Source organism: Phaseolus vulgaris, chromosome 9 (genome assembly GCF_000499845.2).
Source record: "Phaseolus vulgaris cultivar G19833 chromosome 9, P. vulgaris v2.0, whole genome shotgun sequence".
Classification (NCBI taxonomy): domain Eukaryota; kingdom Viridiplantae; phylum Streptophyta; class Magnoliopsida; order Fabales; family Fabaceae; genus Phaseolus; species Phaseolus vulgaris.
This window is the reverse complement of record NC_023751.2, coordinates 35,169,769-35,195,262: the sequence shown is the minus strand read 5'-3', so window position 1 is coordinate 35,195,262 and position 25,494 is coordinate 35,169,769. Positions and strand designations below refer to the sequence as shown.

Sequence of the window (25,494 nt, the reverse complement as noted above, 5' to 3'; positions counted from 1 at the left end):
CTCCACTTTCAGGTCTTCAATCTTTTTCGATTCCTCAATCGCCACAACGATATGATCGAAATTGGGGGTTAGGGTTCTAAGAATTTTTTCCACCATTGACTGATCCGAGATCTTCTCACCGCAAGCCTTCATCGCGTTCGTGTGGCTTATTATTCGATTGAAGAATGAAGCGATTCTTTCATGTGACTCCATTTGCATCAATTCATATTGACGCCTCAATGTCTGCAATCGAACTTTCTTCAACTGTTCAGCCCCTTTATTACATTTCTCAAGAATCTGCCATGCCTCATGGGAGGATGTTGCTGCCGCAATCTTCTCAAAATGCGCATCATCGATACATTGATGAAGAAGGACCATGGCTTTGCAATCTTTCTTCTTTTCTTCCTTATGTGTGACTCTCTGTGCTTCTGTTGCTCTTTCAGCCAGATCTGTGTAGCCATTTTCCACAATTTCGCTGATTTCTTGATACCCCATAATTGCTTTCATTTGGATACTCCATCTATCCCAATTCTTTCCATCAAGAATAGGACAATTAGCAATGAAGTTTGCACCAGTTTGCCCCATGGACAATCAAACAGAAAGCACCTTTGGATCGAAGAAGAAAGCCTAGCTCTGATACCAGATGTTAGAGCAGACACACACAAGGATGGAACTCACAGTGAGAATATATGAGAAGTAAGTTCTGTTATGATTTCTTCTTATTTAAACAATACAAAGAATTGTCTATTTATAGGCACTATTAATTTGGATTATTTCTAACAAAAGACAAAGTTCCCTACTTTATTTTTCACTTTAACTCATCTATAAGTTAAGAATCAAGCCAGCTACCAGCCTCTACCTGCTATTCTCCTTCTATTTCATTCACTTGAACAACTATTGGCTGGTTTTCTACTTGTATATTCATGCATGCTCAAATTGCAATCAACTCTGCATAATTTGTATGTATCTATATCTTTGATGATTGAACAGAAGTTGGTTTCACAAAGAGATAGGTCATTTCTTATAAGTTATTATAATTCTTTTTTGCTGTTGCAGATATACACTATTAGAAAGTATTAGCCACTGACATTCATCATATCAGTGGAATCATAAAACTTGAGGAAAAAGAATCGGAACATCCTTCAGCAAAGGTAACAAATCTCTTGACCATTATATTGTCTGTGATCCATATATGCTAAAAGTAGTGTCTGTGATCCATATATTAGCAACTTTGTCTGTGATCAATATATTAGCAACTTTGTCTGTGATCAATATGTAGTTTCTGATCATTCTGGAATTTGTGATATCATGCTTGATTGAAAGTTGTGATTTTGCTATTAAAGGAAATGGAGGGTCTGTTCTTTGGAAATTTTACCAGAAGAAAAAGAAAAAGAATAGTGTAAAATGCTTTTGTTATTTTATTGGAATGATTGATATAGTGGTTTAGCATTAGGCAAATTTAGATACAAAGTTTTAAAAAAGTAATTCATTTTCTTAAACTACATGAAAAGCAATGGAACTAGTTCAAATTATTCTAATTCACATTCAATCAATAACAAAACAGTGAGAAGATGTTCACAGAAAAATTGGTATATCTGTCTACTGTATTTGAGTCAAATATGATATTTTCTTTAGTTAATTAAAATTATATATGTTTCTATTCTGTTCTTGCCATTTGATTTGAGTGAAAAATTTCATAAGTTTAGGGTTTTTTGCTCGTTGCATGAAGAAAAATAATTAAAAAAAAACTACATAAGTTTATTCATAAATTAATATTAACTCGGACAAAAATTAAAGAAACTGTTTATAAACTAACTAATTCTGATTTTATTTATAGAGATTTTTATAAAAAAAAATATGTCCAAATATAACTAAAGTTAAGAAAAGAAAAAAATTATTGGGATGTATGAGTATTTATTGAATCCATAACAAAATTGGTTATGCAACTTGAGTAAGTGCATGGTGATTATTAGGTCATTTTAGGTAATACTTATCATATTTTTAGAATGATATATGTGCAACTAAATTTGGCAAAAGGTGTCTTTCACAACATACTTCTTTTTCTTTTAGGTCGGTGTTGGGTTTTCTATGTTTAGTCATGTTATTACGTAGAAGAATTATATATATTAATTTTTGTAGAATCCACAAAAACTTGTACATGTTATATATCCTTCATACTTTATAGTAAAATTTAATATTTATCATTTTGTTTTTAGCATTGGAAAATCCATGTCACTTGATAGATAGAGGTTTAATAAGATATTTGTTAAATTTATTTAACTTATTAGTGATTTTTCAGTAATTTTAATCCATCAAATAATTAAATTATAACTATATATTATTAGTTTGTTTCATATCTTATAAAAAGTAAGTTATAACACGATGATAACAACCAAAAAACACGCCACTCCCTCATGTCATACCACGCGTTGACCCATTAATGCGACCCATTAATGCGTGTATATTCTATACCTTTAACTTTTCAACATTTTTATATTTAATATTTAACAAATATATTTATAAAAAATATTTATTTTAACATAAACCAATTTTAGAAATAAGGAAAAAAAAACTGTTATTTTTATTAAATTTCATAACCTGTCAAATATTTTAAATATTAAAAGCAAATATTTGTAAGTATGAACATTGACCTTTGAATTCAAATATCAACATTCAGCAGCACTTATCCGCGCATTAAAATTTGCAGTTAAAAGAAATAACATTCTCTTTTTTTTTTTTTCATTTATGAATTCAATGCTTTCTCCATAATTTACCCTGCACGCGTTTTTCTCCATGACTATGAGTTAACACAAGGCATGAAAAACACATGTGTGTCATAATGTGTGAGTCACACAAGTATATAAAGAATGGTGAGTGTTGGGTTAGGTCCTTCATTGATTTGCACTTTTTTGATCTTCAAGTTTTAATTCCTACCTCACAGAGGTGAGTTATCATATTTTATCTACAATTTTGTGTTCTTCAACAAAATAATTTTCCATTGTCTCTTTTTTCTGCTTCCATCATCATCATCATCTAGTTCATTCTTATTATATATATATCAGGTGCTTTTTGTTGTTCTAGCTAACACAGAATCTCTCTGTTTTTTATTTGTTTATTCACTGTACTTGGTCAATTGAATTTGATGCACAACACGTAAGTCTGCACCAGGCCACGTTGCGTTACTTTTTTACATGCATTCGCTGTGCACTTGCCACGCTACCTTGCACCTTTAACAGCTAGTCATAACCGTTTCTTACACTTTTTTTGTTATGTAAGTTTTTGTTTCTTGTATGTATTCTCAGTGTATGAGAAAATGCCGTTTCTTACACTTTTTTTTGTTATGAAGTTTTTGTCTCTTGTATTTTTAGGGTATGAGAAAGTGTTGCGTGCACTACAAGAGCAATTAATTATAATGATTTATTAAAAAAATTGTGTGTATTGAAAACTAACCCCAACCTCAATCAAAGTGTTTGGTTGTCCTCTTTTCTCAAATCACGGGAACGTGGACAACTGTCTCCAAAGCAATGCATCAATCTAAATAATTTATAATAATGAATGTGAAAAGAAAGGAAAAGAAAAGAAAAGAAAAAAAACACATAAACTTGACCTTCAGCTCAAGGAAGCATAATCAACCACGTTGCATTGTGCACACGGTTACGCAAAGGCTTAATGCTCATCCACTCTGAATCTTGAGAACTGTGAGTCGTAAGGAATATGAAGAATATGAACAGTTGCAATTTAATTCACTTTTAAGTTTTTTAGGTTTTCAGCATTTTTCACAAAAACAAAAAGCTGTTAGTACAGACTCATGGTTTTGGTGTGTGAGGGACAAAAGAGGAATTTTCGCTGAAGTTAAAGTACATTGTATAGTAGTGGTAGCAGTGGGTGAGACATTTCTAGAAATGATAAAATTTCAAAAGCCTTGTGATAGAGAACATTAATCCATAGTGCAATTGACCCGTGATAAAGAGATACCAACTAGAGAGCGTGTTAGTAAGCGGAGTGAGGATGGGGAGTTTGAAATTTGAGACGTAGAAAGATAGTGAGAATAGTGATTTGCTGAAAAGTTAGTTGCGTTTTCCCAAATATGGTTATGTGTAATTGATGGAGGGAGATTGAGTTTCAGAGACTCTTTATTTTGTTTATTTCGTTTGAAAAATCTTGATCTGTCTGGTTTTGGAAAAGAGTGAAGTGGTTTGTTTATTGGTTTGGAGCCAAGCAGAGAAGTGACGGTGCCATCTCTCCTGCGACAGTTTTTTTTTTTCAGGAACGATGAGTAGTTTCCTGAACGGTGCTTCTCCGATGCGGCAGGCGGCGGAGAGTGATATCGAGGCTGGTCCCGCCACTCGCCGCTCCATTGACCTCGACAGCGGAGATTTATCCGATCCGTTTGATATTGCCAGAACTAAGAACGCTTCCATTGAACGCCTCAGGCGGTGGAGGGTACGTCTTCTCTTCTGATTCATTTGCTTACTTTCTGATGTTCTTTGTTTGGCTTTAACTTCTGCTTGTACTTTGTTTTTTTTCTTCTGCCTGCTTCTATGTTTTTTAACTGTTTACGCAATGTATTCACTGCTCGATGAACTTCTGGTGGATTTAGGGGTTTGTAGAGTGGATGCTCTAGTTGTGCTTGCAATTGATTGACTGAGAGCGATTTTTGAGGATTTTTTTTGGAAATTTGGTGGTTGTAGATTAAGGCGGTGGAGTAGTGTAGTTATGTCTGAATGATGTTTCAAGATATATTGGAGGAAATAGTATTGGACTATTTGTTTCTCCTGGATGATGAGGAAAGTTAGTGGTGTGATATCAGCAAGAGGTTATTTAGAACTAAACTTGCAGTTCCCTAAGATATGTTGATATTTTTGTTCGCATTTTTGGTGATGCAAATTTTAGAGTAGAGATATCTTCTTGTTCTGCATGCCTTTGTATGGGGGTTTTGCAATGGCCTTTGAAGGTTACGAATCTTTGTTGCATTTTCTGTATAACAACACACGGAAAAGGAATAGAAGATGCTCAGAAGGGGCTTAAAAGAGCTCCCAAGTTCGGATAGTTATGTCATCTGGGAATTGTAATGCGAATTAGTGATTTGTTATTTGAGGGTGAAGCAGTTTGGAGGTCCATGTGCAGAAGTCAATCTTTCAGATTGAAAACTTAGCACCAATGCGGCAGAATATATTTGTGCTCACATATTTGATGTTGCATTAGTTAAATGTTAATACTCATCCATTAAGTGTCTCCCTAAGTCCTTCTGTGCAAATTTGTAACAAGCTTGGTAATCTTATTTCATTTATAATATATATCCTATTCTCAAATAGATTTATGTTTAGTTTTCCAAGCACTTGGATTGGGAAATTGAAATGTTAACCTATGAAATTGCTCTGAAGATTTTCTAAGAGAACATAAAATTTTCTGTTAGCAAAATTTTGAGAAATTCAGTAATATTTAGGAATCCCCTTAAATGCTGTCTCCCTTGATCAAAGCAATGAAACAGAAGAAGCAATATGTTTAATGCATACAAAGAGAACATTTAAAGTGCATCAGGACTAACAGCAGTCTATACGTTCCTCTCTTAACCGGTAGCACAATTCTACGTTCTTAATCCCCCTGGAAAATCTTAGTTCCAATTAGCAAAATTTTGGGATATATTCAGTCATACTCATGATTCTCTTTAAGTACAGTGTCTCCCTTCTGCAAAGCAATGAAAAGGAGGAAGCAATATGTTTCATGCATGCAAAGAGCATATTAAAGTGCATCAGGACTAACAGCGGCAGTCCATAAGTTTCTCCCATTACTGGCGTCACAATGCCAAGTTCTTAATCAGCCTGGACAAACTTGGTTTCAATTAGCCAATTTTTGGGGTATTCAGTAATACTCATGAATCACTTTAAATACAGTTTCACTTTCTGCAAAGGAATTAAGCAGAAGAAGCAATATGTTTCATGCATGCGAAGAGCATATTTAAGGTGCAGCAGGACTAACAGAAGCAGTCCATAAGTTTCTCTGGCGTCACTATTCTAAGTTCTTAATCTCCCTTGAGAAACTTGGCATCAATTAGCAAAATTTTGGGATATTCAGTAATACTCACGATTCTCTTTAAATACACTATCTTCCTTCTTCAAAGCAATGAAACACAAGAAGCAATATGTTTCATGCATGCAAGAGCATTTTAAGGTGCATGAGGACTACCAGAATCAGTCCTGGCATCACAATTGTTAGTTCTTAATCCCCCTTGAGATACTTGGTAGAAATATATTAACGGGGTCAGTTTAAGGCCAGTTTTTGAGCCTCTTATTTGTGTGCTGCTGACTCTTGGGATGTGTAGTGGAATTAAAAATTTGACTGAAGGATTGAGTTTCATTCATTCCATGTTTTATCACAACAGCTGAGGTGTGAAGAAGGGAAAGAGGGGAAGGGGTTCCTACAATTGCTTTAACTTAGTTGTGGTGGATGAAGAGGAAATGAACTGAATGGAGCCACTGTTCAATGGAAAATGATGAAAATGCATCAATTAGGAAGCTCCATTACCAATCAATGTTTTCCGTTTCCTTTTCTTTGCATTCAAGGATGCTGTGCTTGCCAAATTAATTTCATCCACTTGTAGTGGCCATGATAAATCCTGTGTCAATGAATGGTGGTTTAACATTCTTTTGATCTAAATACATTGTCTTTCTTCCACTGTTACCTTATTTCAGAAGAGCTATTTCCTTGAGTGGACTCTCTTGGATAATAGAAGACTCTAATCAAGGCTGAGTTTTAGGGATTGAATTATGTCTAATAGTGTTGAATTAGCGCACTAAATACTGAATGGTTTGCTGAGTTTCAATAGGTGATTCCTGCATGCAAAGTATGGATGGATAGAATGATTATTAGTGAAAGAAAAAGTAAGGGAAGCTTTTATATTTCAACGGTAATAGTTGAGTTTTATCCATTTAGTGTAGTGTATTGGATTGAGATTTTAAAAGACTATCTTGACATAAAAAATTCTTGTGGATTTGAATGTGATGATTTATCATTTTTTTAGAAGTACTTTTATGAATGAGATTTTTTTATTTGGATTTGAATGGATTTTATACAGTAAGAATTTAAAAGATCTGAAAGAATTTTATTGATTTATAATATTTGAAAAAGCTCAACGAATCTTTAGAAAACATTCAAAATTACAAAATTCAATATGCCAAGAAGAATCGTTTGATAAAAAGAGTGAAACAAATACAATTTTTTCAATCTTTTAATATCTATTTCATTATAGGTTCATTTCTCCTGTACTAGCCTTATATGTTTTGGCATCTTCTCGTTTCTGCTCTTGGATTTGAACTATAGATTCAAAATTATAGTCTTTGATATCAGTTGAAAATTTCTGCTCATGGATTTGAAATATATTTTTCGTGAAAAAGAGTAATGATGTGTTGCACATGGTCTATACTGCCTTCATGGAAGAGAGAAAGGATTATGTGTAATGGGAAAAAAAGTTTGACAATTGATAAAAGGGGAAGGGAGGATCTAGGAAAGTCTCAATGAATTGGGTGAGATTTTTTATGAATACAATATTTATACATTCTCCATAGAGGGGCTGCACATGAATGAATGTCTAGACTGCCTTCATCTAAGGGAGAATGGATTATGTATAATTGGAAAAAGAAGTTTGACAATTGACAAGGAATTGGTTGAGATTGTTTCATGGATATGATACTTATACATCCTAAAAAGTATGCCAAATCCATGAAAATCTTTCACAAAAAAGTAATTCATCAAAATTTGTATATTTTTGAATACTGGAAACTTTTTATAACTTGTAAAAAGTCTTAAATGAATACCGTGAGATTTTGTTGTTGTCCTAAAAAATTCTAATAGTTTTGATTGAATATCAAAAAATTATTTATATCATTTAAAAGTTTTAATTGAATACTATAAAACTTTTCTATATACAAAGTTAAAATCCTTTGAAATTCTAATCCAATACATCCCCTTCGAATGGAAGTTTATTCACGGGAATTTGAATTTGGGGATGCAATATTCTCATGTATGATACAAGTTTTGAAAAATGATTTGTGGTTATTATTGTGAGGGGTGGGAATGATATATTCCCATAAAAATGTGGAAAGTTATTATATAACGTAACGCAATGATGAATTTGGGACTAGGAGATTATTGCTTGAACAGCGAGAAGGCTGGGCCCCTTATACGTACCTTTTGAGAAAATTGTATTAAACATCATTAATGTATTTGTTTTGTTCAAACTTTTTAGTACTATCTGTCTACAACAATGCCAGGTGTTTTTTCTCGGTTGATAGTAAATGTTTGACATTTTTGTATTAGTTTGAAAAGCCTAGGTAAATAAGAAGCATGGGTTTGCTATTCTGAAATTGCAAAGTTACATGTACGGATATAACTTATGTTTCCAAAACTTATTATAAAAGAATGCATCTTCTCAAGCATACCACATTTAATTTGTAGTTTCATTTAGCTTTTTTGCAGTATGAATGTTGTTTTGTAATTTACTGTCGACTGTCAAGACCAATAGTTAGCTTCATTTTATTATTCTACATTTACTATTTTTAAGTCTGTTTATCTTATTTACACATAAGAAACCCTTTTGTTGTTATCTTTTTTAGCAAGCAGCGCTCGTGCTTAATGCTTCTCGTCGATTTCGTTATACCTTGGACTTGAAAAAAGAAGAAGAGAAGAAACAAATATTGAGAAAGATTAGGGCGCATGCACAAGCCATTAGAGTATGATTCCTTCAATTGGCTTTCTTTATTACGTTTACGCCAGGCATATGAAGTGTACTAATTATCCATTTTGCATTATTAGGCAGCTTATCTTTTCAAAGCAGCTGGTGGGGTGCCAGGAAATGGTGAGTAATTGAGTTATACTCAAATTTTTATTTGCCTATCTTTGCTGTCTTAATTAATTTGGTTTAATACAGTTATCCAGTAACATACAAGATAGTCATATTTTTATTTGTTTACTAGTTATCCAGTAACATACAAGATAGTCATATTTTTATTTGTTTACTAGTTATCCAGTAGTAACAATTTGGGGTATTTACCTATTTAAAGAAGTCTTTTGGATTGCTGCACTTTAAAGTCAACTACTTCCTAAGCAAAATTTGGGGAATGATAGACAATGCATTGTTACAACTCTAAATTTTAAAATACTCAATCGATATTGTATTATTTAATAAATAAGTTCATTCTACCGACCAAGTCTATATTTTATATTTCAATGTTACTTTTTCATCGTAGCATCTTTTAAATGAAGGTATCTTGTCAATCTCTAAGTATTTTTTTATGATTTACTGAATATTTATGTTGAAATTATGTGGCATTAAGTCTAAAGAGAGTACGAGAGATAAAAGGGAATGAAATATTGATTGAGATGTATAGATGACCTTGATACTCACAAAAGTAGAGTAATAAGCGCCCAAGCACTTGATGAACTCACTCCTTAAAAGCATCCGTGATATTCAATGTGGGTCTTAGACATCCCATGATACCCAAGTCACAATCATACCACCGACTAGCATCTATAATATTTAATGTGGGTCTTAGACATCCCATAATACCCAACTCCCAATCATATCAGTTCCTATGAGTCGACATCTCAACGATTCACACTCTACTACACTTTACTTTGTGATATTTCATTTCTTTCAACTTTCCTTGTGATAAAAAATTCCAAATGTAACCATTCCAAGACAATGACAAGTAGCTCTCATAGCAATTCACTCAAGTACTTGGAAAACCATTCCTTAAAAGCTAGTTGTTAAGGGAGAGAACTAATCATTTCAATACTCCTAATGAGCATCTCATACTATTTGATGTGAGTTTTAGGCACCTCATAATACCCAAGTCTCTATCAAGAGCAATAACCCTTATTTATGGTATTAAAAGACCCTCTTAATTAAGGAATTGAATCATGATAAAACCCCTCTACTAAGCCTAATTGATAACGAGGAAATGCGAAAACTAATCACTAATCTTTAAAGATAATCTAAGATACGGCAAAAAAACTTTATACAGTAAAATGCATACTATATTTTAACACAACTTCTCAAGCTAAAGCTTACTAAGTTTTAAGTCTGTTGCATCCCTTCTTTGTTTCTTTTCAATAATATGGTTGCTTTTCTAGTTAAAGAAATTCTATGATAAAACATCATAGAGATTAGACGAAACTTAGGTGATTGGTGAAATTGACTAGTATAGGACAAAGACCAACAGTAGTAGGGCGATCTTTTGGGACCACTAGGCTAAATATGTGACTACTGCTGTCCAAGGATTATTCACTGTGATTGGTGTTTGGAAAGAGCACTCTGGGTTAGACAGACTCAGACCAAACAGTGTCCGGGATAAAAGAAAGGGCTAGACAGCTTTCACCCTTCTCTTCCTCAAAGCTAGCATCATATGTCAAAGAACAAATCAGCTACCAAGAGAGTCAAATAGCCATAAGGGATGTAAGTAGGGAAAGAAGAGAGTCAGCAAAATTTATTAGAATCCCTTCTTTGCTGTTATGGTTCATGTAACTTCTAGGTGTGAAGTGAATCTCACCTAGATGCAAAATTTGATACCTTAAAAATATGGCTAAAAGAAGCTGACTCTTGGAATGGTACCAGTGAGGATTGAATCAGTGATTGTAGGACAGCAAATGGTTTTCATACCATAGACTACATGCTGAAGGAGATTGGTATATATATTTGAGCACTTTTGAAGGAGTTTCTACACTAATCCAGTGAATACTGCTAGGGTTGACCTTGGCATGAGAAACATATGGTAAAAGGGCCTTCATTCATAGCATGGCTGTTGCTGCATGCAAGGGAGATAATAGCAGCTGAGAAGAATGATGCATATGGACTTGTCTTGATTCTGATGTTCTTGAGATTTTTAGGATTAATAATTTGGTTGGTGAGATAATGAATGATGCAGATGGGTGTCTTATTAACACTGGTGATACCGAAATTTTCGGGAGTGGTGGATGGAGATTAATTGGTCTTGACATATAAATTGATAGGAATTTCTTTGGCAGAGGCAATGGTGGCCAAAAACATTTCCCAAAAAGTGCAAAAAGATGAGAAGAAGACGAGTTTTGAAATCAGAGTGGGATACCGCAAATAGAAAGAATCATGGAAATAAATTAGAATATCAAATATTGAGGAGGTGACTGGTGGGACAATGATGGGCAAGGTCATGGAGAATGTAACCTCTTCTATATATACCATTTTGAAATTAGGAGGTTCTAGGTATAGAGAAAGAGAGGTAAAAGAGAATGAATCACTGATTGATATGTATTTCAATGTCTTCATGTGTAAGTAACAGCTAGAGCACCTGTCCTTTTATGCTAATCCTAATCCTAATTAATCAAGCAAACAAATCATGATAAGATAAGAACATATAGTAACTAATGCTAAGCAACAACGAATAAGTAAACTACTTGAAGAAGATAATCTAAGATATGATAAGATTAAGATATTTTCCTATGCCCTAACTTCTACCAATTGAACAAAAGTTGCCTCCATTATGATCAGATTGGACACATGGATGCATGTGGCACATAGTGTTCACTATCTTGTTCATATTCCAAAATGTATATGTGCATTTGTGACATCCTTGTTGTATACGTTCATTCTCCTTTTTGCATTCATAACCTAATCGTGAATATGCTTCATGGTAGTTAGTTTTGTTGTTCCATGGAACTTTATTTAAATAACTTACTTTATTTTAACTAGTGTAATAGTAAGGTGTAGGCCACTTTTTTTTTTAAGTATTGATGGGTAATGCTTTAAATTGTTAGAACCTATTAAACCTCCTCCGACCCCCATTGCTGGTGAATTTCCAATTGGACAAGAGCAACTTGCTTCAATTTCGAGGGAGCATGACACTGCTGCCCTGCAACAATATGGAGGGGTATGTTTGCCAAGAATATTTTTTCTCCACTTGGTAATAGTATTGTTCAGTGTCATAAATTTCAAGTGTTGCTTTTGGATCATTATCAGGTTGTAGGACTATCAAATTTGTTGAAAACAAATTCAGAGAAGGGAATTCACGGTGATGATGCTGATTTACTAAAACGTAGGAATTCATTTGGTTCCAACAATTATCCTCGGAAGAAAGGAAGAGGTTTTCTGGTAATGACTTATTCAGAGTAATGAAATGCTTGATGATTTTGGGGTAGACAAGTTTCTTCTTCTTTGTGATTGGGATACTATAGTAACCTTTTTTTTTCTATGGTTTTTATAGATGTTTATGTGGGATGCTTGCAAGGACCTGACCTTGGTTATTTTAATGGTAGCTGCAGCAGCTTCACTGGCACTTGGGATAAAATCTGAGGTAAGATTGGCTGGTGAAGTTATGATGCAATTCTTTGTACTTGGTTGGGAGTGCTGAAAGTGGGTTTCTCTCATATTTACAAATACTATTCTCCAAATTTTGTATTGTTCTTTACTTTTTGCCATTTCTCTCCCACTAATTTGGACATTTTAATAAAATTATTATTCCTCAAACCTTACTCCTTCACATTTTGGCATTTTTGGATTTCTCTACAGCTATTTGATAGCAGCCTTTTCTGTTTTAATCTATTCTACATTTAGCATACAATGGTTTGATAGAGTGAGTGCTTTGGTCGTATTGGAATATTTTATACTATGTTTCATGCTCAAATATATAATCAAATAAATATTTAGGCTGATCTGAACAATGCATGCTATTATTTGAATCCATTATATTTAGGGGAAGAAAATCTTTCAATCTTTCAATTTGTGAGTCTTGTTTTGACTATATTTTGTTCTTTTGATGCTAATTATGTTGAATTAAAGTAAAATCCAAGAGTTTCAAGACTTAATATCTATATGCATTCTTTTAAATGTTATCTTGTACAATCAATTAATTTATATGGTCTTTTGCCCTACTTTCTTTATGTTTGGTCCTTCTCTTCATAATCTAGGATTAAGAGAACATTTTTGTGAATATTCAGATTTTTTTTCAATTCATTTTTTGACAAAAAAATTGTTGCAGGGTATTAAGGAAGGATGGTATGATGGGGGAAGCATTGCTTTTGCAGTTATTCTTGTTATTGTTGTTACAGGTATTATATTGGCTTTGTAAGGTATATAATACATGGTGTTAATTTACCTGCTTTTATGACTCTGTTGCAATTTCCTCTTCGATAAGCTTTTGGTGTAGTTCAAGTTCATGACCCACGCTGTCCATTCAGTCTTTTACTGTAGATGTTATTATAATTATAATTATAATAATGGTGTCTATTAATTTCTCCTTCAAATGACCAACCTCTTTCTTTTCTTGCTGTTTTGTAGCTATAAGTGATTATAAGCAGTCTCTTCAGTTTCGAGACCTAAATGAAGAGAAGAGAAATATACACCTGGAGGTTTGTTTGTTTCTTCAGTTAAACTTGAGTGTTGTATTACACATGTTTTAGAAATTTTGTTGCCATATTTTTAACCTTTTATTTGGATTTGTGCATGAGAAGGTTATTAGAGGTGGTAGAAGGGTTGAGATCTCTATATATGATATTGTTGTTGGAGATGTTATACCCCTAAATATTGGTAACCAGGTACTTGATTTTTTTCTGTTATTCTTTTCCTTATTATTCTTGTCGATTCCATTTTCTTTGCCATTAAGTTCTTTATACTTTTTCTAGGTCCCTGCTGATGGAATTCTGATCACTGGTCACTCTCTTGCAATTGATGAATCAAGTATGACTGGGGAGAGCAAAATTGTAAGTATTTATTTTTTATCTCCTACGGAGTTGGATTTTTTTTTTCTGCTTCATATTTGTTTTTTGCTTTTTGCAGGTCCATAAAGATTCCAAGGATCCTTTTCTGATGTCTGGATGTAAAGTTGCTGATGGCAGTGGCACAATGCTGGTAATTTAGACTTTGCCCTGTTTATTTTTGCAATTCAAGTGTGACATGATTTTAGTTTACATAATGAGGAGTTTTCAAAGGATAGTTGTTGAGGTAGTAATCAACACATAATAGTTACTTTGGTGGAGGTGTGGGTTGTAATTATATCAAGGACCAATAAAATATGCATTGATTGTGGAAGTGTTTCTTAATTGGATTTAAAACAGTTTATACATTCTTCATATACCCTCTTGCTGTCTATTTAGGATCCCTTTAATTGCTACACAAGAATTATAGGATTTAATCTGTGGTATCGAATTTCTCAACCATTTGAATAACTTTCTAGAATTACTCTTTCATTAATTTTTTGTCTAATTAAATATTGTGTATCCACTTATGTAACAGTTAGCAATTGTTCTATCCTCAGCAAAGTCTCTAAGAAATTAATTTGCTGCATGTATTGTTTATTGGCTAGAAAAAATATTAAGGTCATTAATATTTAAAGGGAATTTTGTAAAGAAAATTTTATGCAATAGGCAGTTTAGAGAGGGTTATGTGGGTGGTGACGCCAACATTACAATGATTTCCCAAAACTAGTGAAAGGGCTATTGCACATCAGCCTACCTGGGTGATGGGGTTGTGGAGCGTGGTGTGATGTTCGGATCCAATTGCAAGGTATGGGATTGAGTCCCACATCAGATAATTCCCAGAACTAGTTGGATGAAGTAGATAATTTCTTCTTTAATGAATTTCAACAATAGAATAAAACAAAAAGGCAAACTGTGTTTTTGTATTTTTCTTTGCATGTGACTTTCTCTATGTTTTCATCTAAACCTGAATTACTTGCCTAGCGAAAGACTCTAAGAAAGTTGAATATTCAATTAATGAATCCCATACCATGACTCTTACTACGTGAGCATTTCAAAATCCTATAGATATGGAATACTAAAAAATCATTTTTTTATCGTCATTTGGTAAATCAATTTACAAAGTATCATGACCTATTTTAGATTATAAACAATTGACGAAAGCTTTTTTGAAAAAAATCTTTCAAATACCACACGCGACCCTTGGCCTCTCCAATTACAAGGGCTAGCTTTTGTAGTGTGTTTCTTATCAAAAGGACCGTAGAGAATGTTACTATTTTTTTTAAAAAGATGTTGGTTGTTTGCTTGTATGCATACTATTATTAACAGGATTTTATTCCCCATGTTGAATATAGAATTTGGAGTCAATAAAATATAGATTTACTTTTACCAAATTTCTTTTAATTCAATATATTAATTTAACTTTTTCCTTGTTTATTATTTACCACAGGTTACTGGTGTTGGTACCAATACTGAATGGGGGCTTCTAATGGCTAGCATCTCAGAAGATACTGGCGAAGAAACACCATTGCAGGTCTTTTTCTTAGTTGTGATTTCTTATTGAGTTCTTCTATTTCTCATACTTTACTCATATATGCAAGTTTTCAATATAGGTTCGCTTAAATGGTGTAGCTACTTTCATTGGTATTGTTGGACTCTCTGTTGCTGTTGTCGTCCTGGTTGTGCTACTGGCTAGGTAACTTAGTTATTATCATATTGTTGCTATATATTTATGTGGTTTGTTGATAAGATTATAATCAGCATGCCTCTAAAGTTGAAATTTGTTGGCAGATATTTCTCTGGGCATACTGAAAACGCCGATGGTTCGCCTCAATTTAAAGCTGGCAAGACTAAAGTTGGTGATGCTGTTGATGGTGCAATTAAGATAGTAACTGTTGCGGTATGTGTGATGATAAATACTATATTACCAGAGCATGTTGATGCAATTGAAGATATCCATTATATTTCAGGCTTTAATATCTTTATAGTGATAATAACCCAATGAGTATATAGGTCACCATCGTCGTGGTTGCAGTTCCTGAGGGGCTCCCATTAGCAGTTACCTTAACGTAAGTCTGCTCATTTTGACCTGAGCTTATTAGTTTATACATTTGTTTTTGCTGTCATAATTCATGTTTTAACATTGTTGAAATTTTTTTCATTTTACTTTGATTTTATCACGTTTTCTTCCTTAGTTTTTGTTATTGCCATATATTAGTAAAAATCTGTCAGTGAATTGCACATTGGGTCCAATACAGAATCCATAGTTGATGCTTAGTTTTCCATTTTTCTAATCTTTTATTTTCGTAAGAGTCTAGCACTGATCTCTAATAAAAGAAAAAAAAATTATGTTTGTTAATACGCCTCTTTCATATTATACAATTTTTTTTCTTTGGGTTCACTATCTAATCTTTGTACTTACACACCCTTTTCCATAAATTATGTTATATAGGCTGGCCTACTCGATGAGAAAAATGATGGCAGATAAAGCCTTGGTATGCCAATTGATGTTTGTACTTTTATTGAATTTTTACATAAATATATGTGAAACTGTGTTTAATATGACACATTGAATTGTAGGTAAGGAGGCTTTCTGCCTGTGAGACCATGGGCTCTGCCACAACCATATGTAGTGATAAGACTGGCACATTGACTATGAATGAGGTTAGTTGTGGCGCTGTATTTAAAATATTGATTTAAATAGTAATTTTTTATATCGAGTTACGTCAGCTTCTTGGAGAGAACTTCTTGCAATTGTTTATTGTTTTAATGGTTTTTATGCGAGCAAGCTTTTATTTGAGTAAGAATCCTTTGAGCTTTTTAAGATAAAGTAGGAGCTCAAAATATCAACTATTCTATTTCTATTCTACCAATGAGACATTTCTATTGGATAAATATAGATTTTTAGGAAGTTCGTTCTATTGGCCTTGTTTGGCATTTATGCATCAGATTTTCTTAATATGTTAACATTTTTCAATTCCATGAGACAGATGACTGTGGTTGAGGCTTATGCTGGGAGTAATAAAATTGATCCTCCTCACAAGTTGGAGAATTCTATGCTTCGCTCCCTGCTCATTGAGGGTATTGCACTGAACACTAACGGTAGTGTTTATGCTCCTGAGGTAACGAGGAAAGAAAAAGTATAATACATATTAACATAGACTTAGGTCGATCTACTACTCTCCACTGATTTTTTTCTCCAATAGGGTGCTAATGATGTTGAAGTTTCTGGATCACCAACAGAAAAGGCAATTTTACATTGGGGAATACAGGTGTGTTTTGGAAGTGCTGTCCTTTCTTTCCCCACCCCTCCTTTTCATTTTGTGTTAACATATGTGCTTATAACTAGTGATGATTGTTATACAAAATCTCAGCTTGGGATGAATTTTACGGCTGCTAGATCCGAATCATCAATTATACATGTTTTCCCATTCAATTCAGAGAAAAAAAGAGGCGGCGTTGCATTACAAACGGTACAATTTTATTGTCATTTTTATTCAATTATGCAGATATTTTACTTGTATTCTAGACTAACTGAAACATTGCTTGGTAGCTAATATATTGCTTAAGTGCTCCCTTTTATTTAATTAATCATTGCTGATAAAAAAAAATATATTGCTTAAAAGTATACCATATCTTTTAGCCAGGGCATCATAATTTTATGCATATATGCAGGCGGACTCTAACATCCATATACACTGGAAAGGTGCGGCCGAGATAGTCCTAGCCTGCTGTACAGGCTATATTGATGCAAATGACCAGCTGGTGGGGATGGATGAGGAGAAGGTTTGATTTGATAAACTTGTTACATGTTAACATCAGTTAAGGGCAGACGTTTCTTAGATTGTGTTCAGTTTTTTATTGGGAGGGAGGGGGACCGGGTATCTTGTCCAAATAGGAGATCATCTCAAACTACTATGTATAGTATTTTTTTTATCCAGCTGCCCCTCTTGCCAACTGGTTTTTCTCCTCTTTTGTTGGATTCAGTAGAGAATTGCTTTAGAAATAGATCACAGCCTTCTGATTTTTATTCACATCATTACATAATTTAATCCCCTATATTTTGGGGGGGATAAACAATTTATAGCAAATACCCAGAATTCCCTACCACTCAAGCAACGATACCTGAATATACAAGAAACTAATGTATTTAGAAAATAGAGGAAATGGGATATCTCAACTGATTCTATTATACAGTTTCTTCATGACTAGAGAATATTAAAGTTGTTTTATTTTATGTATGTTACATAAACAAAGCAAATAAAATTAATATATGAATTGTGTGGATGACTCTTGTTCATTAATATGCATGTGTATGTGTGTAATTTTTTTTGTCTTGCAGATGTCATTTTTCAAAAAGGCTATTGAAGACATGGCTGCTGATAGTCTACGTTGTGTGGCCATTGCATATAGATCATATGAAAAGAAAAAGGTTCCAACTAATGAAGAACTACTTGCTCACTGGTCTTTACCAGAGGATGATCTTAATTTACTGGCTATTGTTGGTATTAAGGTATGCATTTTGAAACCTTCCTATCATTGTCACCTTTGTTATATTTTTCTGTTTGTATTATGATATTATATCCCATAGTTTAGCTATGTAATTTAAGGTAAAGCTGTTTGGCCATATTATTTACAGGCTTCATACCCCATTTATTCCCACTTTGTTGCATACTTTGTATGTAGTAAAAGTTTTAATATTTTATTTATTATGTCTTTCTCCTTGCACTTTGATTTACTACATGGAAGTTCTTTTATGTATCTTAATGGAGAAACATTGGACGTGTTTGGTTTTTGACAGCATCAGACTTAAAATATTTTCCGCATGCTAAAATTCTGTTTCTGTATATTGTTATTGTTTTGTATGTATCAAAATTCAGGATCCTTGTCGACCTGGTGTCAAAGATGCAGTGCTACTTTGTCAAAAAGCTGGGGTTAAGGTATTTCATATAATTGATTTTGAAAGTTTTTTGTTGTAAAGTATAGATGCTTCCATTTGCTTTATGTATCTATTAATGATATATATTTGATACAATATACTTGGGTACATCATCAGTATGTGTGAGTGAAGTATCAAACCTATGAAATACCTATACTTCAATTTTCTTTGTGTATCTGATATTGATATTCTTGGATACTTTAGTGATATGTCGGTGAAGTATTCAAGCATTTTCAACATTTTATGAAAATTTAATCCATATAGGACTCTATAATAAAGAAACATACAAACATTGTCCTTTGATGAACCAAAATAGAAATTTTTCTCTTTATAAATGATGTCAAGAAATGAATGACATCGACAATACTAATCCTATGTATCTAAACATTAACAAAAGAAAGCTATTATTCTCAAAATTAATTTGAACCAAACATAAATAATAAACATAAAAGCATGTTGTCATGTCTAACTGACTAACCTTATCCCTAATCATAAACAAGGTGAAAAGAATTAAAATCTGGGCAGAATAGGCATGCTGATTTTAGGTACTTGGGTTACACACCATTTAAAAAAGGGAAGACATGAACAAGAAGATGAGAGAACAGATGTATGCTTCTGTCATTCGGAGACACAATGGAGGTTGTGCATTATGGCATGGTTCTGTTCATGGGAGATGGTTTGCACAGGGGTAGAAGAGTGGGTTTCAACTTAAACAAAAAGAAAATGTAACAGGGGGACAACTGTCCTTCCCTGACAGGGGGTGCTATTTGGTGACAGCCCCCACTCAACATGGATGTTGAGGAATGACACAGATGAAAACCAAAACAGGTGTTGCATACAGATGAATTGATGAAATGACAGAAGTACTATTGGCATTTGTAGTCACATTGTTGTAGCTAACGTCATTACAAACTTGCCATGACATTTATATGGCAGTTTTCATGAATCTGATCTGATCACACCACTTTGCCTTGTCTGCTATTTGACAACACAGTTAACACATTGTGTAGCATGGCTCTTGAATTTTAGTGTCATAGGCATCACCTTGTTATAGAAAAAAATAAAGACTAAACTTTTCTTAAATGGACTGAGTTACTAATTTTCTATCCTCTCAAGAAAAGATAAATCATTTTTTTTAGTGGCTACATAAATAAGTACAGATTTATGATCCTTGCAAAGGCATTGTGCCTACTGTACCATTTTCGCTCTGCCTGCACCAACCCAATATGTGTGTAATTGCTTTGAATTTTGAAGCCTTTAAGATTCCAAAGATCAACACTAGCTTTATTTGATTTCCTCCAATATCTAATTGAGCATTTAAATTAAGAAATGAAATATGCTTTGCTTTGATTTTTTATTTTTGTGGTTTGAATTTCTAATCAAGGTGAAAATGGTCACTGGTGACAATGTGAAAACTGCAAAAGCAATTGCTGTGGAATGTGGAATACTTGGTTCATTTGCTGATGCTACAGAACCAAACATCATTGAAGGAAAAACATTTCGTGGCTTGTCAGAAGCACAGAGAGATGAAATTGCTGATAGGATATCGGTAAAATCAAATTACTATTACGGCCTTGTTTTTGTGCTGTGCTCTTGTACTGGTATGTTCTTTGCAAATAACATTTATTGCAAATACTGTGTAACAGGTAATGGGACGGTCATCTCCCAATGACAAATTATTGCTAGTACAATCATTGAGGAGGAAGGGTCACGTTGTTGCTGTAACTGGTGATGGAACAAATGATGCTCCTGCCCTTCATGAGGTTTGCATAGTATTTACAATTTTTGTAGCTTATGTTTGTATTTTTTAGGCACGTGCTTGTATTGTTTGTAAGTATCCACTGCAATGATGAAATCGATAGTAATGGTTCATTTAGTTTGATAATGTGGCTGGTATGTCTATCTTATATTGTTGTATACTTGTAAAATTCCTGTTAGTGGTTACATTATGTCAGTTTTATTTTAATTTTAAAGTTTTGAACTATCATTCCAATGTAATTCTATATATTTTGTGATATAGGCCGATATAGGTCTTGCAATGGGTATCCAAGGTACAGAAGTTGCCAAAGAGAGCTCTGATATCATTATTTTGGATGACAATTTTGCTTCAGTTGTAAAGGTCAGTACTACACTACTTTGAGAGATTTTGATTTGTTCTTAGCAGTGATGTATATGTTAGCTCTTCACCTCTTGAAGGGCTGTTTTTCTGTCATCAGTAGTAGAAACGTACTTTATGGTTAACGATTGTATAATGAGATGTTTATTTTTATAGAATTGGGATGCACTAAATATTTGAAGCCCAACTGATAATTACATTGTGTTTCTCTATGATTGTAGGTTGTCAGATGGGGACGATCTGTCTATGCAAATATTCAGAAATTTATCCAGTTTCAGCTTACAGTAAATGTGGCCGCCTTAGTGATAAATGTTGTTGCTGCAATTTCTACTGGTGATGTTCCATTGAATGCTGTGCAGGTTGATTTTCTCTTTCTCTTTCTGGGTTATGCCCAGATATGAAGTTAGGATGACATTGAAAATCTCGGTTGATTTCTCTACAGCTTCTTTGGGTAAATCTAATCATGGTTGATTTCTCTACAGCTTCTTTGGGTAAATCTAATCATGGACACTCTGGGAGCACTAGCCCTGGCAACGGAACCACCAACTGATCACCTCATGGATCGATCTCCAGTTGGTCGAAGGTCAGATATATTATTTTTTGTGATTCTTATTGAGTACTTCAGATCATGGCATTTGTTTGAAAAATGTCAAAAATTTTATTACTGTATTATTACACAGTGCTTGGAAAATCAGGAAAAGTATCAAAACAGTTGGAAAACCAATTCTTTTTCTGATTTCTTATCTTTGGATTGTTTAAAAGAAGAAATATATTTAAAGAGAGGATAATATGCAAAACCAGGACGAGATATCACTTGAGGAATGCTAAAAGTGAATGTTAATCAATTGAAATACAGTCCACTCATTTTAAGCTATATGCAAAATCCTCTGAAACAAAATAAAAATAAAATAAGAGAGTTGTCAATAGCCATTAAGCTGTTAGTGAAGGCTGAATTTATGTAGGCATGCGTGGATCTGCAGAATGTGTTTGTGAAAAATGGGTTAACAATTTGCAGCTTTATTATCTAAACATGATTTTGGTCCTTCTTTCAGAAGAAAGAAATTTGAAGAGGATATTGCAAAAAACTAAAATTGAGATATCCATAAAAGAATTGAAAATCTGTTGAGTATTTCATGCTTTACAAAAGCTATTTGCAAATTCTGTGCAGAGCCCATTAGTTTTGTGTTTTGTATCGTTCTCTCATTACATGAGATCCAAATTCTTCTTTATTAGTTATGGGCCAATAGTTTATAGTTTTATTACCAAAACAATAGATGATGCCTATCTGCTTAATATTTGTGATAGAATTGACAAATTGTTTGCTTGCCTTTTCAGAGAGCCTCTCATAACAAATATTATGTGGAGGAATTTGCTGATACAGGTAAATTATCTTTCTCATTTATTAGTATCCCTTGTAGTTTTTGCGGATTTCACAAGCAACCAACTACAGGATTTTGAAGCATCAGGAAATAATACAAATTACTTATTTATTTTGTTGAAAGCAATAATTTTTGGAAATTTTCAGGCAATGTACCAAGTCTCTGTCTTGCTTGTACTCAATTTCCGAGGTAGAAGCATACTGGGTTTGAGCCATGACAACAATCAGCATGCAATTAAAGTGAAGAACACTTTGATATTTAACGCATTTGTTCTCTGTCAAGTAAGTCTTCATGACCTTGTAATGGGAAAATACAGATAGCTATGCTTATTGTCAATGTGCCTTACTATTTCAACCAACTAACTTGACAAACTATTGCAACTAACTGTTAGTAAGGGGTATCTATTTCACCTTGTCCTCGACCTCAAGATGGACAACTGGGGGCTTTGATGAAAATAAAGTCCCTGTGATGTTCTAACTGACTGAAGCATGATAACCAAGCCCACCTGACCTGATCACTGCCGCCAAAATTTGCTTTCACTCTTGCAGTGTCATAGACAAACTTGTGAGTTCCTTTCAGCAATGTTATTTGGCTATTAGTATTACACACAATATCAATACCTCTGCTTAAGAACTGCACTATAGCAAGTGGTATCATAGACCTGTCCCACTGGATAATGAAATCTGCCGGATGCTTTCATCTCTAAAATCCATTTTTTTGCCTCATCTTCTTTCCTCCCATCCACAAGCAAACCTTTCTGATTTTTAACATGGTTGCTATGCAAAAATCCATCCTTCTCCTTGGACAACTTTGCCTCTCCTATTCTGGGCCGAATCCAATTTGCACCTCATCCTTCAATAACTAGACAAATATAATAGTTTGGCGGTTCTTGTGACTAGGAGGTGAAAATGTTGATATATATGCACGGCTTGAGCAGTGTTGTCAATGGTGGAAAACCAATAATCTGCTATATCTTGAGTGGAAGTCACATAATAGTTGAAATATATGATAAATATGTCTTATAAAGTATTTAGGCTTAACTCAACCTTATAACAGGGTTGCACCTATTTATATACTATAATTTGGTCGATGTGGGATCATACTTCATGCTGATCCATGCTGATGGGCTCGATGGAGAGTTCAGCTAGATATTAGCATATGCTTGGATACTATCTTAGAAAGTAGATTTAGGTCTAATTTAACTTTATAAAATCACCTTGCAAGGTGAAGTTTACATCCACATTTATACTATAATTTGGTTAACAACACTGGGCCTGAGTACCAACCCTCCTTATGCTGTGTTTCCTTGGATGGAGATAAGAGGGAAAGAGTGGATTTAATTTTGGTGAACGGAAATAGAGTGAAAATAGGGTGGGAAAGAGTGGAAATAATTGGTTGGATGGAAATAGAGTAAAAATATGATTAATTTCATTGTCACTTTGCACTTTATTTCTCACTTTCTGCCTCATTTTTTTCTCTGCTTCCTTTCAACTATACTATTTAAATTTCTATTTTAGTTTTGATGTCTTTTCTTTCACCTTTCTATTTCCTTCAATTCAATTTGTTTTTCTTTACCAAACAGACTCAAAAGAGTTTCAATTGTGTGGATCTGGTTGTGGGGGGTTTGTTCAGCTGTTGACTTGCCCACTTCCATTGTTGAAATTATGTTGGGTGCTCGGGCAGAAAATGAGAGGGAATATACTTAGGGTATTGACAGTTGATGAAGTTGTCCTAGATAGAGAGAAAGTAATTCATATTCATGGTACATGTTTAGAGGATAAAATTATAAGGGAAATTATGGCGATAAGCTTATAACTTGGATATGTTATCAGTAATTTCTAGTACTAAACATTTTGAGTGATATAAAAATACCAAAAAACAGCTCTAAAAATTCTCTCGAAATAGCTTTTTGCCTAAAAATAATTTCTTTCGGGGGGGCTTCAAATATAGGAGGGCGTTAGGAGGCTGCTTTAGTGGCCTAAAGCTAGCCATACCCTGATATATGCTCTGATGTAATATTCATAATTGCATATTAGCTCTGGAGCTGTTGTTAGATACATGATTTTCGAAAGTGTTAGGAATTTTTTATAGTCACTTGGAAGCGTTTAACTTTTTGAGCTAAACTTATTCATACGTATTGATATGAAGTAACAGAACCAAAGTACTTCCATTCACAAAAGACTTCGGATGGCTTGCCTCCAATATATAGTTTTGCCGTTTTTGCTTGATTGTTACCTCATTGTTCCAGCAATTTTATTCTACTTCCTCTTATCAACATTGATGTTGGGTTCTTCCTCCATTTATCGCTACTAAATCGTTTTGATTGTGGAAATACATGGGATATGTTCCCAATTCATTTGCTTCTTATATTTGTGGTCAAGTTGTTTTTGTTCTTATTCTCTTGTATTTGACGAGTGACGAGAAAGACAAAATTCTTTCAAATCTGCAGATATTTAATGAGTTTAATGCTCGAAAGCCAGATGAATACAACATATTTAAAGGAGTGACGAGAAACTACCTCTTTATGGGTATAATTGGATTAACTCTTGTGCTTCAGGTTAGTCTTTAACACTCCTCTGGTAGTTTTAAGCCATGACTGTGAAAGGTGTCTAAGGGCGACATACAATTGCAACTGTTTTTCAGATTGTCATCATTGAATTTCTGGGCAAGTTTACAAAAACAGTGAGGTTAAATTGGAAGCAGTGGATCATCTGTGTCATTATTGGATTCATTAGGTCAGTTAATCATACGCCCTATCGAAATTTTATGCTTTTCTTTTCATGCTATCTTTTAAATAAGTTTTCAGAGTGAAAACTTGAAATGTTTAGAATTGATTGTTTAAATCTTGCCAAGCATTTTCTTGAAAGGCTTATTATGCAAGAGTGGTCACAGGATATCACCCCTTACACTCTTCATATTTTTCAGTTGGCCTCTTGCTGTGATTGGGAAATTGATACCAGTGCCAACTACTCCTATCAATAACGTTTTTTCGAAATGTGGAACTTCTAGAAGGAAGGAGCCCGAGGAATCTTAATTGATATGGTCTCTGCTTTTTCAAAGAATCTCATTCTGCTGTTTCTTTGGTTCTCTGACTGTCTGCATATAATGGAATGGATACTACACACGAAGAAGAAGTTTATCTTTCTACTGATCTAACATCATTTTATCTTGTTAATTTGGAATTAACTTATACCTAGGTTCTAACCAGAATACACCGAATCTCAGTCTTGGTTTATGTTAAATATACAAGCTTGACAAATGTTATTAATATTTTGCAGATTTGAGAGTTGTAAAGATATGAATGGTTTCAATTTGGTTGTTTGTTCTTGGTTATGTTTGGATTACAGTTTCTTCTGTTG

General features: G+C 33.7%; 1 protein-coding gene across 4 annotated transcripts; it reads left to right on the top strand.

The window, feature by feature from the left end:
* Window positions 1–761: 761 nt before the first annotated feature.
* On the top strand, window positions 762–25,468 carry LOC137821189 (calcium-transporting ATPase 8, plasma membrane-type). Of its 4 annotated transcripts, XM_068625664.1 has the most exons (35): window positions 762–938; window positions 1,036–1,130; window positions 4,233–4,422; window positions 8,592–8,708; window positions 8,791–8,833; window positions 11,767–11,879; window positions 11,969–12,100; window positions 12,213–12,302; window positions 12,987–13,056; window positions 13,286–13,356; window positions 13,459–13,542; window positions 13,630–13,707; window positions 13,784–13,855; window positions 15,152–15,235; window positions 15,315–15,397; window positions 15,493–15,601; window positions 15,715–15,770; window positions 16,154–16,196; window positions 16,282–16,365; window positions 16,692–16,823; window positions 16,908–16,973; window positions 17,076–17,174; window positions 17,377–17,487; window positions 18,044–18,214; window positions 18,582–18,641; window positions 20,025–20,189; window positions 20,287–20,403; window positions 20,661–20,759; window positions 20,978–21,115; window positions 21,239–21,339; window positions 22,092–22,137; window positions 22,282–22,416; window positions 24,585–24,692; window positions 24,779–24,870; window positions 25,061–25,468. In XM_068625664.1, the coding sequence occupies exons 3-35, from the start codon at window positions 4,252–4,254 to the stop codon at window positions 25,167–25,169; spliced, it is 3,249 nt and encodes a 1,082-aa protein (XP_068481765.1). In that variant the 5' UTR covers window positions 762–938; window positions 1,036–1,130; window positions 4,233–4,251; the 3' UTR covers window positions 25,170–25,468. The 4 variants fall into 4 exon arrangements, 3 of the variants coding, with proteins under 3 accessions (XP_068481765.1, XP_068481763.1, XP_068481764.1); XM_068625662.1 differs by lacking the exons at window positions 762–938; window positions 1,036–1,130 and adding an exon at window positions 2,864–2,922; XR_011082753.1 differs by lacking the exons at window positions 762–938; window positions 1,036–1,130 and adding an exon at window positions 2,878–2,922 and having other exon boundaries at window positions 21,199–21,339.
* Window positions 25,469–25,494: the final 26 nt, after the last annotated feature.